The sequence below is a fragment of the Sinohyriopsis cumingii genome, unplaced genomic scaffold (assembly GCF_028554795.1).
Source record: "Sinohyriopsis cumingii isolate HCF-2022 unplaced genomic scaffold, ASM2855479v2 utg001522l, whole genome shotgun sequence".
Lineage (NCBI taxonomy): Eukaryota > Metazoa > Mollusca > Bivalvia > Unionida > Unionidae > Sinohyriopsis > Sinohyriopsis cumingii.
The window spans coordinates 538,795-555,000 of NW_028316011.1; the positions used below are offsets into that span (position 1 = coordinate 538,795).

Sequence of the window (16,206 nt, forward strand, 5' to 3'; positions counted from 1 at the left end):
ATTGGCACGATCTTTTCTCACTCCGAATGGAAAATCTTCAGCTATACGTACGTTCGCTGGTGTGCTAGCTGACGCTGTCTTCCTTCTCAGACTTAGTCCTCGTGACAGCTTCTCTTTGTGTTTATAATTTGAAAATTTAACAATCACGGGTTTGGGGTTTTCTTTTGATCTCATCCAATGGGCTATTTCAACGTCTATCATCTCTTAATCTAAACCTAGTGTATCCCTCATATATTCTTTAATCGATTTTTCTCTATCCTCCCACTTCTCTTCGCGGATTTCAGGAAACCATAAAACACCAGATTCTCTCGACTAGAATACGCCTGTTGTTGCTCAAGCTTTCATTCGTTCGCCTGCAACCGTGTTTCCAATTCAATAACTTTCAGTTTATTGATCTTCTTGCATAGGACCATATTCTGAATCGTAAGCAATTCATTTATATTTTTCTGCTCATCTAGGGAACATTCAATATATATAAATCGTTCACTAAGTTTCCTTACTTCATTTCTTATCTCAAGCATTAAATGTTTCATCCTTGAATCAATTGTTTATGCAGACTGTATAAAGGTATCATCATTCAAATCTTTCATTTCCCTTTTCGTCATACTTTTTGCTGAGGCCCTGCAAATCTGCTGCTTTAGTATGGAAAACTAGCTCGAATTCGACTTGCCAGATTGGGTTCAGAGTTAACCCTCCACGTCAATAATATTTTTTGCAAATTTACCATCTGTTCTTCCGTAAATGATGTTTGGTATTATTGAGAGGACTGTGTGACCCTTTTGGATGTGTTCTGCCTCCGTGAATGGTTCGGGGGTCTCCCCCTTAGGTCCAGGACCTGGATTAGTATCCACTCACGCGTATTTCAAGACTAATGCATATGGAGCAAATCAATGTTTATGAAAACATTTTCTTTTCTAAATTATGTAGTCGAAATGCTTTCTAGGAACTGTGATGGGCAGTACATCTGTTATGCAAGAAATGATCGAGTGCACACATATTTCACAAGATAAAATGTATAGACTGAAAAATTTCGTACGTATAAATGATTCCATATATAAAAGACCTCGCAACATATACAAGATTATCAGATCTACTTAAATCGAATTAAAGATTTGATGTTTATTTTCAGATTATACAAGTCTTAGTAAGAAACACGTTTACTACGTCATTATGTTTCGAACTGTACAATTAATTTGATAATTTAAAACACATGAACTGCATATGCATCATTCTAAATATTCCACACATAATGATTAAGGATAGCTTGGAATCTCAAATAATAAACATGTATATGATACAATATATTTACTGGCTTTATTCGATTTTAGTTTTGAATATAATGCATTTCATTGTAATTTAGCAATATCGGATTTAAGTGTCGTAAGCGGCATTTAAGCGAAGAAGATATAGTAGGCTCTTCATTATTTATTGGCGATCCTTGTGACCGAAGGTTCCGCCAATTAACGAAATCGGAAGATTATCCGGCGATCATTGCAATTTTAATTAAGAACATCACCTCATGCATATTTAAGAGTATATTTAAAAAAAAAAATAAGCTATCTAGAATGTACAAAGTTTACAAATATGCGTAGGTATGTAATTAGATTAAAAATTTAGGTAAATCATGAATCATAGTAGTGCGCACGTGCTGTATTGCTTACGTAAGCTCGGTAAAACAACTAAAAACGAGGTTCGAGAGACCGCCAATTACCAGGAGCCGCAAATCGTCGAGCGGCAAGTCAATGAGAGTCGACTGTAATGATTATTTTGTTTGGAATCAAGTTGTGGGTAAGTTCTAAATAACTTTGTGAAGTGACTAAGGACCTGAGAAGAAGGGATGTGCATACCTATTTTCTTCAAAGTTGTAATAAACGAATTTTAAACAATATGATGATATTTATGATGCACATTGGAATTTCAGGGTGAAAATAAATCATGCATTCCTTGATTGATTTCAACAGTATCAGACAGTGCTAATTGTATTATATAGTTTCTAATTTTAGGTGAACGAAAATTGTTATGATACGAACTAAATTATACTGAAAAGATTTTTAAAAAATTACACTTCAGGTTCAAAGGGAAAGTGAGATTTGTTCGTGTTGGTGTAGAGGGAACACCTATAATGCCAGACAAGGTGATCATCAGAAGAGTAACTATTGTGGGATACATTAACAACAATCTGAAGAAATCTAATTATTCTTTAAGCTTTTATTAAGCCCCAACATAAGCACTGAGATGATACAAAACGTGATATCACAGTTTAGAAAAAAATCACCAATACCAAGACACGAAACATATTAGTACAATTACATGATACTAACGCCTTAACTATATAATGTACTCCAGGAAAATATGCCACGACAGTCACAGTGACAGGAAAAATTCCAGACACATATCGATATAAGTCGTAATCAAGTACATTGCAATGCACAGAGATTAAATAGCATATGAAAAAATTAATATTTACCATAAAATTAATCAAAATTATTTATATTGACTCTTGGTGTGTTTGCCCTTGTCATGGGTTACTTGTTTAAATGATGGTGCATCTTATTAAGATTACATACTGTAACGTTAATATTCCGCTTAAGTGCACAATGTACATTAATAGACCTCATTAAATTAAGAAAGTCAATGACTTGAGCACTGCGTTTTATTTGTCATGGAATAAAACATGTGTTGCTTTTACATTTAGTGAAAAAATTATTAATACGAGGTGAATTATGATCCTGTGTTATTTCAGAAACAGTTGGCCATGTCCAGTGGGACAAATATAGACATCATTCTTTGCTATATGTCCTCCCGTCGGGGCGATTTTTTAAACAATCAATCAAAAATACACATTCGGCAGCTATTATTAAGCTTTTGTCGTTAAATATAGGTTTAAGGTTCCCTCCCAAATGGAACTGTTTTACACATTCCTTTATAGTTGTTGGCTGAAATTCGTCCATCTAGGCTATTTTATTTCCTGAGTTTGAATTCACTAGTTGTTGCCGTACAACTATGGTACGTTATAGTGAATAAACAGAAGGCATGCTAAGTCTGGTTCTCGTTTATTTACGGTTGGGAGTTTATATATTATAATTCCAAAGTCCATTTCATGCAAGAATTTACTTCATCTAAACGCTGTGTAACACTGCACGGTTTTTGACATTTTCCTGTGACTTCTTTGACAATGCCAAACTGAGATTCAGACTATTTAGCCATGAGGCATTTTATGTTATAATGCTTTATTTTCTATAGAACCTCTAACCTTTGTGTTACAAGATAACCGGGTGGGAGTTCGGATTTACAACAAAACACTTTTGATCGTGATACAACTTGAATGAGTACTCTATTCGTTCTGTGATCACTCGGGTCAGCTGAAAATACATTTAACACCATGTACTATGCATAACACGGTCATATACGATAAAACGTAATGACGTTATATACGATAAGTTATACAGATTACATTATCGGCACAGTTACAAAACAACAAAAAATTTTCAGAAGTAAACCTAACAATTCCCGACAAGAATCCTACGCTACTAAACGTTTCTTAAAAATGCAGCTCTAATTGCTAATATCAATCATTTGCTAAGTCACAAACTAGAATAGAAATATTTGCATTACACTCCGTAAACCGAAGCAAACATACAGAATTAAACGTGGTAGTACAATATTTATAACTTATACACAAGAAATTAATAATTCACATACCTCTACAGCTGAAGGTGTGCAAGTCCTTAAAGTAGACCGCTCAATGACAACACGTTATGTAATGTGAAGAGTTAATCGTACGGTGAAACATTTATACACAGACGAAGTCGTCATACATTTTCTGTGCGCTGGAAGCATTCAGTTTTTCCCATTGAAAGCACTTCGCACGTACGGCAGAGGATGAACAGAACTCATTATTTCAAAATATTGTACAATATCCACAAATCACCCTCGGGTATCGTTGTACATAAAAACAAAACCTGAGTACATGTATTTAATAAATAAAATGATTTATACAATTCCGTGTCACTTTGCCTTTCAAAGTCCATCTCTCTTATACGTAATCATTGCGTAATGGTCTTAGTATACTGACCAATATCGTCTTATTCTTGTAGGAAGAACTACAAGATTCTTGAATACATCTTGCTATAACACTTTACAGATCGTTAAAATATTGTTTGATCATGCAAATGTATAATGTATAATACTTCGTATACTGTTAATGTTTATCCTTCATGATCTTTAGGTAATATTCCCGCAGTTGCATGAATTAAAGAGTAAAATTCTCTAATCTCTGCCATAGAACAATTACACAGTGTTACAATAGTTTATAATGTCAAGGTATTTAACATATTTTTAAAAAAATAATGAACATAATATACACAAGTTTCTATTTAGTATCGATTGTAGCAACACATTTAATGGAATTTTGTCATTTAAGTTTAGAGTACAACATTGATAGTATTAATAATTACTTTAAATCATTTGGATTTATCTACACAAGATATACGCACACAATAATAATTAAAGATACAAATATTAGATTTGTGAAAGATATAACTAACTTGCAAGTTATCACACAACATGCCTTATAAAGTATCTTACAATGAAGTATTGAATAAGCTCTACACCTTATCATTACACAATTGATGGAAACAAAACACACAGTATAACATTCACAATACGAAAGAGTGCAGTGTAACCAGACAGATATTAATAACGGTGAGGTCTTGGTAAGTCCGAAGTAATACATGTTAGAGCAACCAAATCTGTAAGCATAAGGCATAAAATCATCCGCAAAGGGATAAACAAGTAAATACAAGGTGGAAAGGTTCAACAGAATACACAAATATATAAAGCTATACGATGCCACATTAAGGAGACAATAACGGTACGAGGCAATGCTTTTACTAATAAATAAACATTAATAATATAAATATAATAAAACATATATGTATTTCAAATGGGTTATTTAGCTGGTTTTACTGTATTAAATATTTGATTTTGATAGAAACAAATGTATTTCTTCATTACAAAATACATATACTTTTACTTAGTGGACCTACAAGTTGATTCGCAGACAAACATATTAAACGAAACCAAATACATAACACGATTCATGCTTTTGGTTAAAAATAAGTTGTGCTTATAAACTCAGCCTACTGAACAGATAACGTTTTATACAAAATGACAAACCAGTCCTTGAAGAAACAGCAAACTAAAGAATAGCATCGATTATTACTCAATACTGCGTGTTGTTCTAATAATTGGGTACACCGATCATCCAAAGAAATGATTATATCTTCTAATTCTTCCACGATCTCCAAATGGCACAGTCTCTTTTCGCCGGATTCAATATTTGTTGACGTAGAACTAGAATAGGCTCTAATAGGTCAGCATCATGCGTGAAATATACTGCTTTTACTTTCAGAAAAGGTGAATATTTCACAGATTCTTTGCAAACAATTGGAAACAATACTTTATTTCCAACACAAATGTATATATTAGAACATACTATTTAGATTTGTTCATTATTTGTTTTCACCAAACTAAGATACGTCAACTGTTGCCGTCGGCGGTTGGATATAATAGTGCTATACCCAAACCAACTGCACTTAACCATCTTATTATTTGCTCAACATCTTGACCAAAACATCTTGTCATTCAACTTTGTCAGGTACATGTCTCACCATTGTTAATTGTGTTCCACTGCAGGCATTTCCATGTGTTCTGAATGTGCTAAATTTGTGTTTCAGAATCATCAGAATCTTCATCCCTTTGTTCACCATCTGCGTCTAATAAACAATAAAATCTCAACGCTCTGCCAATTTTTAATAGCATGTTCTTTCCCTAGGTACAATATGTGAAGGTGCGTATGTTTCAGTTTGCGAAATAAGCTCTATTAAATATACTATAGCAAGCTCGACACTAATGCATATCGATAAATTAGAACTTTAAAACCATTTCAGATTTTAGAAGTAAAATATATTGCCGATGACGTGCACATTTAGGCAAAAATAAGTCATTGCAATATAAAATGCAGCACACAAGGATATATATGGTGAACTGTGAACAATGTCAGTTAGAAAAGATGTACGAGAAACATTTTAGAAAATCATACGATATATATTATAATGCTAATGCAGCTAAGATATCTAAATAATTATCATATTTTGTCATACACATTTTCATATTAATATTTAGCAAATTTGTTTCAGATAATGAAGAGGAATTACAGAAAGGCGTGCAGTTAATTAGTTGACTATTTTAACACCTAATATAAATATATGCTTTACTGACATTTGTGTCATTATGTTATGGTTTAAGACTAAATGAAAAGAATGCCACTTTAAGGAGTTTAAAGTATATTGATTTTTTTTTTAACAAAGAGAGAATTTAATAACTAACGAACACCATGTCATGCAAGATAGCAGCCGCAGTTTTGTATATAAAAATTGTTTAATTTGTATGAAAACAACTTAACTTGCAAATTTTCTTAAGATATATGTTATAAGGGAATTTGCAACAAGCCCATTTGTAAACTATACTTTATCTTTGAAAGCTGTCGCCACATTCCTCTTACAAAATCATACAGGCAGGGATGAGCGTTGAAAGACAAGCCAACGATATTAAGAACAAATATAGTTTTAGCGGGTATTATAGCTCCTATTACTATATTGTATATTTGCTTCGATATAAGTAAATTTAATTTTAGTGGAATAATAGAAAAGATATTATTTTACATAATTTAGTGGACATGCAAAGTGTATCTCATATGCAACACAAAAGTATAAGTTATAAACAGGTACATGACTTGATTTAGCCTCTTAGCTAGATATAAATTATATTTATAACCTTTGCCTAATAAATAGTGTCACAGCACTTTAAAACTTTATAATGGAAAATTACGAAGTATTTCAAAGAAACAACAAACATCTCGTCAAATTAGATAGGAGTATTGAACTTTCGTGATGTTCGTTTTACTTTGTTTGCCATCATAACATTCAAGGTTGTTGGAGGTGTGATATTGTATAAGGAGAGCTCAAATATATAACGAAAACGTAGCATTCTCTGTAGCAAAGTCTTCATCAGTTATACTTAACCATTTATTTTTTTATCTTAATATACTCACTAGTACCAGTTTGTACTTGCAATAACTGTTGATCTCTCCCTTGTTGTGATAAAGGGTCTTTAGGTACTTTTCCAAATCCTGTATCAAAGATAAATTTTGAAAATCTGAAAATACTCCAATCCGCCGATTCTCAGGCCTGTTATTTATTGTGAAAGTGGACGTTTGAATTTGCAGCACAACTGCCGTTACATGGACGATGACAACTTTCAATTTAATGGATGTCGACTACAGAGAACTTTACAAAAAAATAATTTCGGAAGTAAATACATATTACCCAAGACATATGCAAGTTTAAGCATGATTGTGTCATATAAAGCTTTATCTCAATACTTAGCACATTTGTTCCAACTGATAAATTTGAAATGTGCATAATGATAATAAAGATGACTAGAAGACTATTTAGAATCGAACATGATTACATATTCTATTGATTAGTATCATTAACCTTTTGGATAACCAAAATCAATAAAAGATGCTAATGTGGTAAATTTTAAGTATGCTTGTTTATATAATACAGAAAACATACTTTATATGGCAGCTTATAGCGTGGCTAGCCTAGATTACTTCGTGTATGTCAAAGATAAGAAATATTATAATTATAAGAAAAAATAAATAAACTACAAATTACTTAACATGACGTTTTACAAGTTATCTTATAAATAATCTGTTTTATAAACAATTCTAGACGTAAGCTTTAAAAAAAAATAACGATTTGTAACACAAATACAATACAAAAGATGTACCTGCGGATGGCGATGAAGATATATACTAGCAAAACCTCACAAGAGTACAACAATCTAAGCTAACATATAAGTGAAGACAACAACAAAATTAAAGTTGACTTTGCTGATTCGATAAACTGATCTTCAAGAACTAATACAAGTTCATGATGTAAGAATGTTACAAATATATTTCAATAAGTATTGATTTATGTATGTATTTATCGTAGATTGTGAATATATATATATATGTGTATATATATATATATATATATATATATATATATATATATATATATATATATATATATATATATATATATATTCGTGAAATAATACAAATATTTGACTGTAACATATGCATTGGACCCTCAAAACCTTTGGCATATAAAAGCTCACCCAGATAAGCATTATCTCTGTAGTTGAATGATTGCATTGTTTCATATGGCATCAATAAGTTACGCTTACAAAATAGCGACGCAGCACATTAATAAATAAGAGTACAACATGGAACAATATTTCTAGAACTCCCAAGCATTGTATATACAGTTTATTTTTGAACGCTAATTTTGTTATAATAGGTGGATATATAATTCTTCTAAAGAAATGTTTGTATTATGTTTAAACAATTGACCACAATACAATAAGTGACATAGGAAAACTAGCAAAGCAAATAGTTTAATTTCGTCTAGTCGTGTAACACTTATTCATTTATTTAAAAGGTATAATTTCATATGAAATAATTGCAAAACATGATTTTATGTCAGAATGATATGTCATTGATAGTTATTAGTCTACACTCGTACACTCCTACCATCAAAGGCAACATTCATTTTATTTTTGTGCTAACACATACACAATGTTGCAAGCTATACTTTAGATAGGTGGCTACTGAGAAAGACTAATATTTGGGCAAGATGTGTCGGCACCCCGTCTTGTAGTCTTTATAAGAGACTGCTTCCTTATTGCTTTCCTTGCTTATTTATGTTAAAATACAAATACTCTTAGTGTACGTACGTCTGTCGTATGAGGTTTTATATCAATAAATGGCAATAAATGAAGAAAGACACACACACACATATATATATCACACATATATATATATATATATATACCTTCTACCGGCCCCGTTCCTTGAGAACTAGGTCGACAAGTTTTCTTTAATGGAGACTAGACAAGCTGAGTTTAATGAGTTTGACTCCCCTCTTGGTAAATAGACTATTTATGAAAATTTGCTAATCGTTGCTGCAATGGAATGTATTTTATAATTTAGTTACACAATTCATGTTTGAGAGCAATTAATACCCAATTCGTGGAATTCAGGGAATATAATATTCCGGGAGTAATATCGTGTTCAGAGAGATGTAATAACATTGCTCAAAGAGCAAGTAGTACACTGTTCTTTGAACATGTAATGTAGTGTAATGGCCAGCAAGCTTCTTATAATACAGTGTTCGGGAAACATGTAACATAGATCAAGGAACATGACAAGATGTTCGTATATCAAATACTAGGTTTTCCTGGAGCATTTTACAGTGTTTAGAGAGCAAGTAAGTAATTATAACAGAGCATGGTGTTATGAACAAACAGTTCAAGCAATTATAATCAGGGCCTCAAATAGGCAAATAAATAGCGTCAGGGCTGTCCAGCAGGACGTATAAAGTGGTTTATAATATCAGTTAATTTGTTTTAAAAAATGGAGATTGTTATTTGCTGTATCTTCGTGATGTTCTTCAAGAGAACGATTAACGATAGCAACATATAAAGCGCCTAAAGTGAAAGACGTATTAAGCAGAATTATGCATTGCGGAATATGTATATCTTTTGATACACTTACTTTTAATATAATGACCAACTGTAATTTCAACATGTATACCATTTTCGGTTTCCTGCAAACTAGTCTAAAAGTATAATGAATTTTATGTAGCAGAGGTTGCTCCTAAAAAGAATTTCAGTTCAGCAATAGATGCAATGAAGATTATCATCGAAGGAAAATATCGAATATGATTTGTTTAAAAAGGTATACAAATGAGGCAACAGCATGTGGACAAAAAAAAAGGTTTCTTCAACGAAGAACAAAGTACATGGAGATTAGCAATATCACAGTGAAATAATGTTCATGTAGGATTCGGGCGTGTTTAAGGTTGGCTCTAAGAACCAAACAAGATTAGCGAAAACAGAAGACAATTATCTAATGCTCGTTATCAAACCAAGAATCTGCAACACAAATGTTTAATCATTATTCTCATTATGTATATTTAATTTGTACTGTTTCTTTTCTCTATTCTCCATGATTATATGTTATGTATATCTGTATGTTGTTCATTATGATAGTCAAAAATCAAGTTCATGGTATATCTGACTAGAGACATTTATTTTGTAAACAACATAATTTAAATATCTTCACCTGAAATAAAATATTCAAAATTGTCAGCACGTCTAGGAATTTTCGAGCTGAAAAAAGGTCCTACACTAAGATAGAAACAAACATGTTCAAATATCCATTAATAAGGATTTGAATATTTAATATATGATCATAATTATTATCTATAGTTATAGCTTTGAATGTTTTGGAAATTTAGCCTACCAACATACTGGCTGTAATATTGTGTTTTAGCTTGTAAACCAATGTTGTTTACTTACTCCTGTCTTAACATGTAAAGAAGAGTCAGTCTTATTCTTGTGTTCAGGTTTTATTAGACGAAGATATTTAACTTATGCACTGGAATTACAAAGTACTTAATAATACGTCTTCGACTCAATTATTAATTTTGTAATTATAGTGAATTAAGTCAAGGACATTTCTGATTATAATAATGTAAGACGTCAAAAGACTGCTGATGCACTGCTACTTTCCAGACAATTGTCACATTAGCACATTCAAGACCACAGCCAGATATACACATTCAATATTGGAATTTATTTGGAACACCACCGGAATTAAAGTTGAACTTTATTCATTTGGACCATTTTACAACTTGTACGTCTATTTAGGATTTAATTCATAGTATTTTAAGTTCTTTCTCAATTTTCTACTTTTAATTCTAGGGAAATATATTATTTGTTGTAGTTTAAAGACTTGCTGATTTTATTTCTTTTCTGTTACCTAGCTTAACACAATAGAGTCGTAACACACTATACTAATCCGAATGATGGCAAACCAACTGTCTGACGTAAATAAGAGACTCATTTTACACCAAGTGCCTCAGAAAAAGAAATATGTTTTTGCCTAACATGATTTGGAGTGATGAACCGATACCAACGTGCTGCATGAGGCTTCTATTAGAGGAAGAAAACACACAAATATTCCCTGTAAGTTCCAAAAGATAAATGCAGGCTTTTCTAAAATTGACTACACAGGGAAAACGTGAAAGAAGATGACCACACATTAAGATACCTGTGGGCACGACGAGAACTGAGAGAAGGAGAATGCTTAACAAAGAATACATATGCGGACAAGAAGTGCCTATGTATGTATATATATATATATATATATGTATATATATATATATATATATATATATATATATATATATATATATATATATATATGGAGAAAGAGAACATTGTTTTCATATGTATAATTTCACTCAATATTGTATTGTGTTACGACTCTAGAAATTACATTATGTAAGGAAATAGGAAGTGGAACCAAGAATTGAATTATAATTGAACGAAAATGTATTTTTCTATATTACAGAGTGAAAAATCAATACAAAATTACACTATTTCTAAAGATGCTCTAAATAATCCTAAAAAGCCGTTGAAAATGTCCATGAATAAAGTAAGATCCGAATGAATTCAAACAGCCTTGACTGTTCTGATCGTCCAGTCATCTTTAATGTCCTGATATGATATTACTCTTGGATGTCCTGATATGCCAGCGATATCTTCTAGAATTAATTACAAAAAATCTAAAATTAAGATATTAATCCATTGTCACATAGACTTTTCGTACTTCTAATGAATGATCTAGATGTATAATCTCGAATAATCTCTGACTCGAACAACACAACTCTAAGCTGAATAGATTCCGGAGACTGACCTATAAACGGTACGAATTATTTTCTTTACCATGCCCACAATATATACACATAATCTCTTCACATACGATGCAATACAAGTTTTGAATTTAAATAACAATCAACGACGTGTTTACATCTTACAATCATGTACAAAGTTAAACAGGCTAAACCTCAGTTTACAACTTAATATCATGACAAAAATCAGGTACGCAAGATAAATTAAATATACGTAACATTTCGTCTCATATGAAAAAAGGCAGATTTCTACAATAACGCTTGTTTTCACACCTCCGTCAAATATGAAAAAAATACGTTATTAATAAAAATTATACTATATATTTTATGAATGACACTCAGCTTAAGTACATAAAATGTACACAAAATGAAGTATAGTACGTCTATGCCGGTAAAAGACCATCAGTTACTTTTATTTTTATTTTTGTTTTTGAAATTTAAGTGTTGGCGATCACTGAATATAGCAGGCGGAGAAAAAGCTTAATTGATATACATATTAAAATGTTACAATAACAAAGTCAAAGATTCTTTCTCGATTGTGGTATAATTCTCTCTTGTGCTTGTGCAGTTTCTTTTATATAAATAGTATACTCGATGATCCACACCATTTTAGCTAATTAAAAATACTCCACTAAGGCGTGTATTAATAGCTTCTACTGACATTTTAAATAATAGGCTGAAATTTGTTGCTGAAAGAGTTGTCACATTTACAAGTATGTTCTTTAATTCGTCGAACGATTACTGACATTTTGTCAGGCAAATGAATGTCTTACTCAGCAAATATTCAGAGGTTCGATAATTATGGAAACATGTGTAAAACTTTCGATAATATCCAGCCATACCCAAAGTTGGCGTCAGGTGCTATCTAATAAAAGGTTCTGGAAAAAAGAGAAAGCCTTGATCTTTACATGTACAGGTTTAGCTTGACCTTGTCGTACGATATGTCCTATAAAAAGACGTCATCGATGTTCGCATCATATATGGAATTGATGTTAAGATGTTGTTTGCACATAGAGATGTTGATGGAAAATGATTCATACCAAATTAAATAACGTCATATGAAGCAAATCCGGAGTTGCAAATTGCAAAATTTCTTCTTCAATTTCCCTGAGTGGAATTCGCTAGGATCCTTTAAAAGTGTCACACTTGGTGACATGTTTAGCATTTCCAATTGTGTTGATCCAATTGTTTATTCATTTCGTTGAACATGAAGCTGTTTTGGTGACACTGTTGACTTTTCTGTAGTCAGCATATATGCCAAATGTGTTTTCTGGTTTAAGCACAAGAATTAATGGTGAACTCCAGCTACTTTGCTTTGTAAAGTGTTATATATATTTAATTTAATTGTTAGTCTGTATGTTTTATTTTTTTTATTTCGTTACATGTTATTGTAATGTAACAGTGTTTGCTGGACTTGGCCTTGTCCAAAATCGAATTCATTTCTGCTTGACCTGGTTGACTTTTTTTAGTTATTTCTATTTCATTATGTAAATAACTAATACTAGTTTCATTATTCTTTATGTGCATGAGCTTGTTATCAGGATTATTGTTCAGGAAAACAAAGAAGGAGCACATATTTTAATCAGAGTCAGGATTTTGGAGAAACCCAAATGAATTGTGTAGGCTATTGAGTTGTAAATAAACAAGACTTATTAGATCAGTCTAGAAGGTTGTTTTCCATTAGGGAATGATTGTTTTTAGAAAATGCTAATTGTGACCTGTGGTCAAACAGAGAAATATATTATATTGTGCCTCTGAGGATTTTACCAGTCGTGCTTTAACATCTAGCACATTAAGTTGTTTTATGTTGTGACCAGTTTGGGCTGAATTTTATTTTCATCAAATTATTAAATTCAATTGATTCTTTTCTTTGTAAACACAAAAGTGTTCCGATAAAAGTCTTGGATAAAGCATTCGCTGGAATTTATATTGAATTCAAACCTGGAATAATATGTATGTGATTCAACAAGAGAATGTTCATGCATCAGTACTGCGTAGGCTATAAGAGACACGTCATCGCCTTCAATTTTTGAACTCTTCAGGACTTGAACTGAGTTGTATTAAGGACATTTTATTACTAGGACTTGTGTCTTTTAAATTCTTGGATTACTTTTGGATTAATTCGCAATACCGTAATTTCTTTTTTGCAGTTTTCACTTTGTGTTTTAGGGAAATACATTATTTGTTAAATTTTACAAAGCTTCTTGTCTTCGTCTTTTCTGTTACTTATTTTAAGAGCATAGACACGTAACAAAAGTCATTGTCTAATATATTGAATATCCTTTTCGAAATATTCCTGCTTGATAGGATACATCCTGTAAGAAAACTGTTTCACAGGTTTATAATCTTCATTCTCACTATCATTATCAACCTTATTTGCATCTCTGGAACAACAGGTATTCATATTTATGTAACAGCTGTTTCAGTTCGATCACTCTTTTCCTGTTGCTGTATGTGTGAAACCTTCTGGTCCAAATTCTTTAACATGTCTTGATTCCAAAGATTGGATAAACTAAAAAAGTCACTACAGTCAGATTGCATTCCATGTTAGACAGGTGCAACTAAATTGTCTGAATAAGTATATGTTATATCTCAATCCAAATACGCCTTTAATATATTTATATGACATGATAGTCTCTGTTTCTTCCATGCATGGGTATTATCGCCATGTTTTAAGTTATTTACTTTCTTACCAATTTTATGACGACCATAACATTTAGCCACAATTAAAGTCGCGGTATCGGCAAGCGAGCCAGATCTCTATCATCAAGCTGATAACTCTTTTATTCTGTATTTCGGTCATACGTTAATTTAATTCTTGAAAGAGTAGTGCGACGATTGGTTTCCTGTTCTTCACAAGACTCTGACAACTAATATTTAAAATCAGACATATAGACCATTAGATTATTCCTGGAATCTTCATTTGAAAGAACTTTCTGTTTCAATAGATTCAGTGGTCCACAAATAGCGTGTCCAAAGCCCTGTTGAAAAGGATTAAAACCTAACGGTCCTTGAACTCATTCCCTAATAGCTAACAAAAGCAGATGAGCACCGTCGTCCCAGTATGTTCCTGTGGCAAAGCAACATGAATGAATCATATTCTTCAAAGTTTGAAAAAATCTTGTCAACACCTGTATGACCTCAAGGATGATAAGCAGAATATCAAAACCGTTGAATGCCTAATTCATGTTGGAAAATTATAAGCACAGCATGTGAAACATGATCCGACTGGATGACTTGTGATGGGCAACAATAGTAAAAAAAACATAATACTTAACCAAAGCTTTTGTAATGGTTTTAGATTTGTATTAATTTTCAATAAAATTATTATGCTAAAAGTTTCATCACTTTCAGGAATAAGTTACAGATGAAAATTATATATCTTTTGATAGCTTTCCTACCATTTGACAAGTGTGACAAGATATATAATAACTAGAAACATCACATTTAAGTTTCAGTAAAACACAAACGATTCGAAATGTTTTTTAAGACTTATTGACTCCTAAATGGCCTACGAAGGGAATATCATAGGCTAGACTAAAAATGTATTGCCAACCTGACCTCGGAAGGACAATGGGATGGGTCCAGAATCTAAGCCTGACGTATGATGCCAGTTTGAAATATGGCGAGAAACATTAATACATGTTACCTCTACTCCCTAAATAAAAATACATTCACTAGAAGACTTCTCAGAAAAAGGCAAATTACATTGTTACAAAAGACACCGAGAATCTCTCATGATCCATAGTATTTTAATAACGATATGTTTGTTAGAATAACCAGTAACTGATATTGACCCTTCCGACATGAATGGTTCGAAACTCTCTAAAACATATTCAGACTATGGTTTGTAAGACCCAACACATTTATTCCTTTTAATACACAACCGTGAACTTGATCACTTAAAGAACAGACTTTGGAATAACTCTCTCCCTTAATTACAATGCTTATTTCTCAACCCGTCATAGTCAGAAATGATGTTTCGTGTCCATTTGCTAAACGTATATAGATAATCCCATTTTATGCTTACTTTTCAAGCCGTAGCAATCAGAAATAACGTGTATCTGTTCATTTACACAATACATGCAAGTATGGAGATATACGACTTTAAGATCACTCTTATGTACAATTTGATTTCTCAAGGTTTTTCGTTTTGTAAGTTGAAAGTACTCATATAAGACTAAGATGATGTTTTTTCCAAACACTGTCAAGAGGGAGACGTATCGAAAAATGAAAGCTCGTGAATCAAGCACTACTAACCACCCTTGCGATAAGCATCCTCCTAAGTTTGCACTTTTTCTAAGCAACAGAAAAAGAGGTCTTCACATCACTA

The 16,206-nt window shown here is 32.0% G+C and overlaps 1 protein-coding gene across 3 annotated transcripts in view; it reads right to left on the reverse strand.

Annotated features, from left to right (window-relative positions):
* Window positions 1–2,193: 2,193 nt before the first annotated feature.
* Window positions 2,194–16,206, reverse strand: part of LOC149772046 (uncharacterized) — a 93,454-nt gene continuing 79,441 nt past the window's right edge. For 2 of the 3 annotated variants that reach the window (XM_089947944.1, XM_089947943.1), the window contains exons 7-8: window positions 7,115–7,192; window positions 2,194–5,777 (exon numbers count right to left, since the gene is read on the reverse strand). In XM_089947944.1, coding sequence (XP_089804070.1) covers window positions 5,722–5,777; window positions 7,115–7,192 — 134 coding nt within the window. In that variant the 3' untranslated portion in view covers window positions 2,194–5,721. The remainder of the gene's footprint in view (window positions 5,778–7,114; window positions 7,193–16,206) is intronic. The other variant, XM_089947945.1, reaches the window with a different exon arrangement.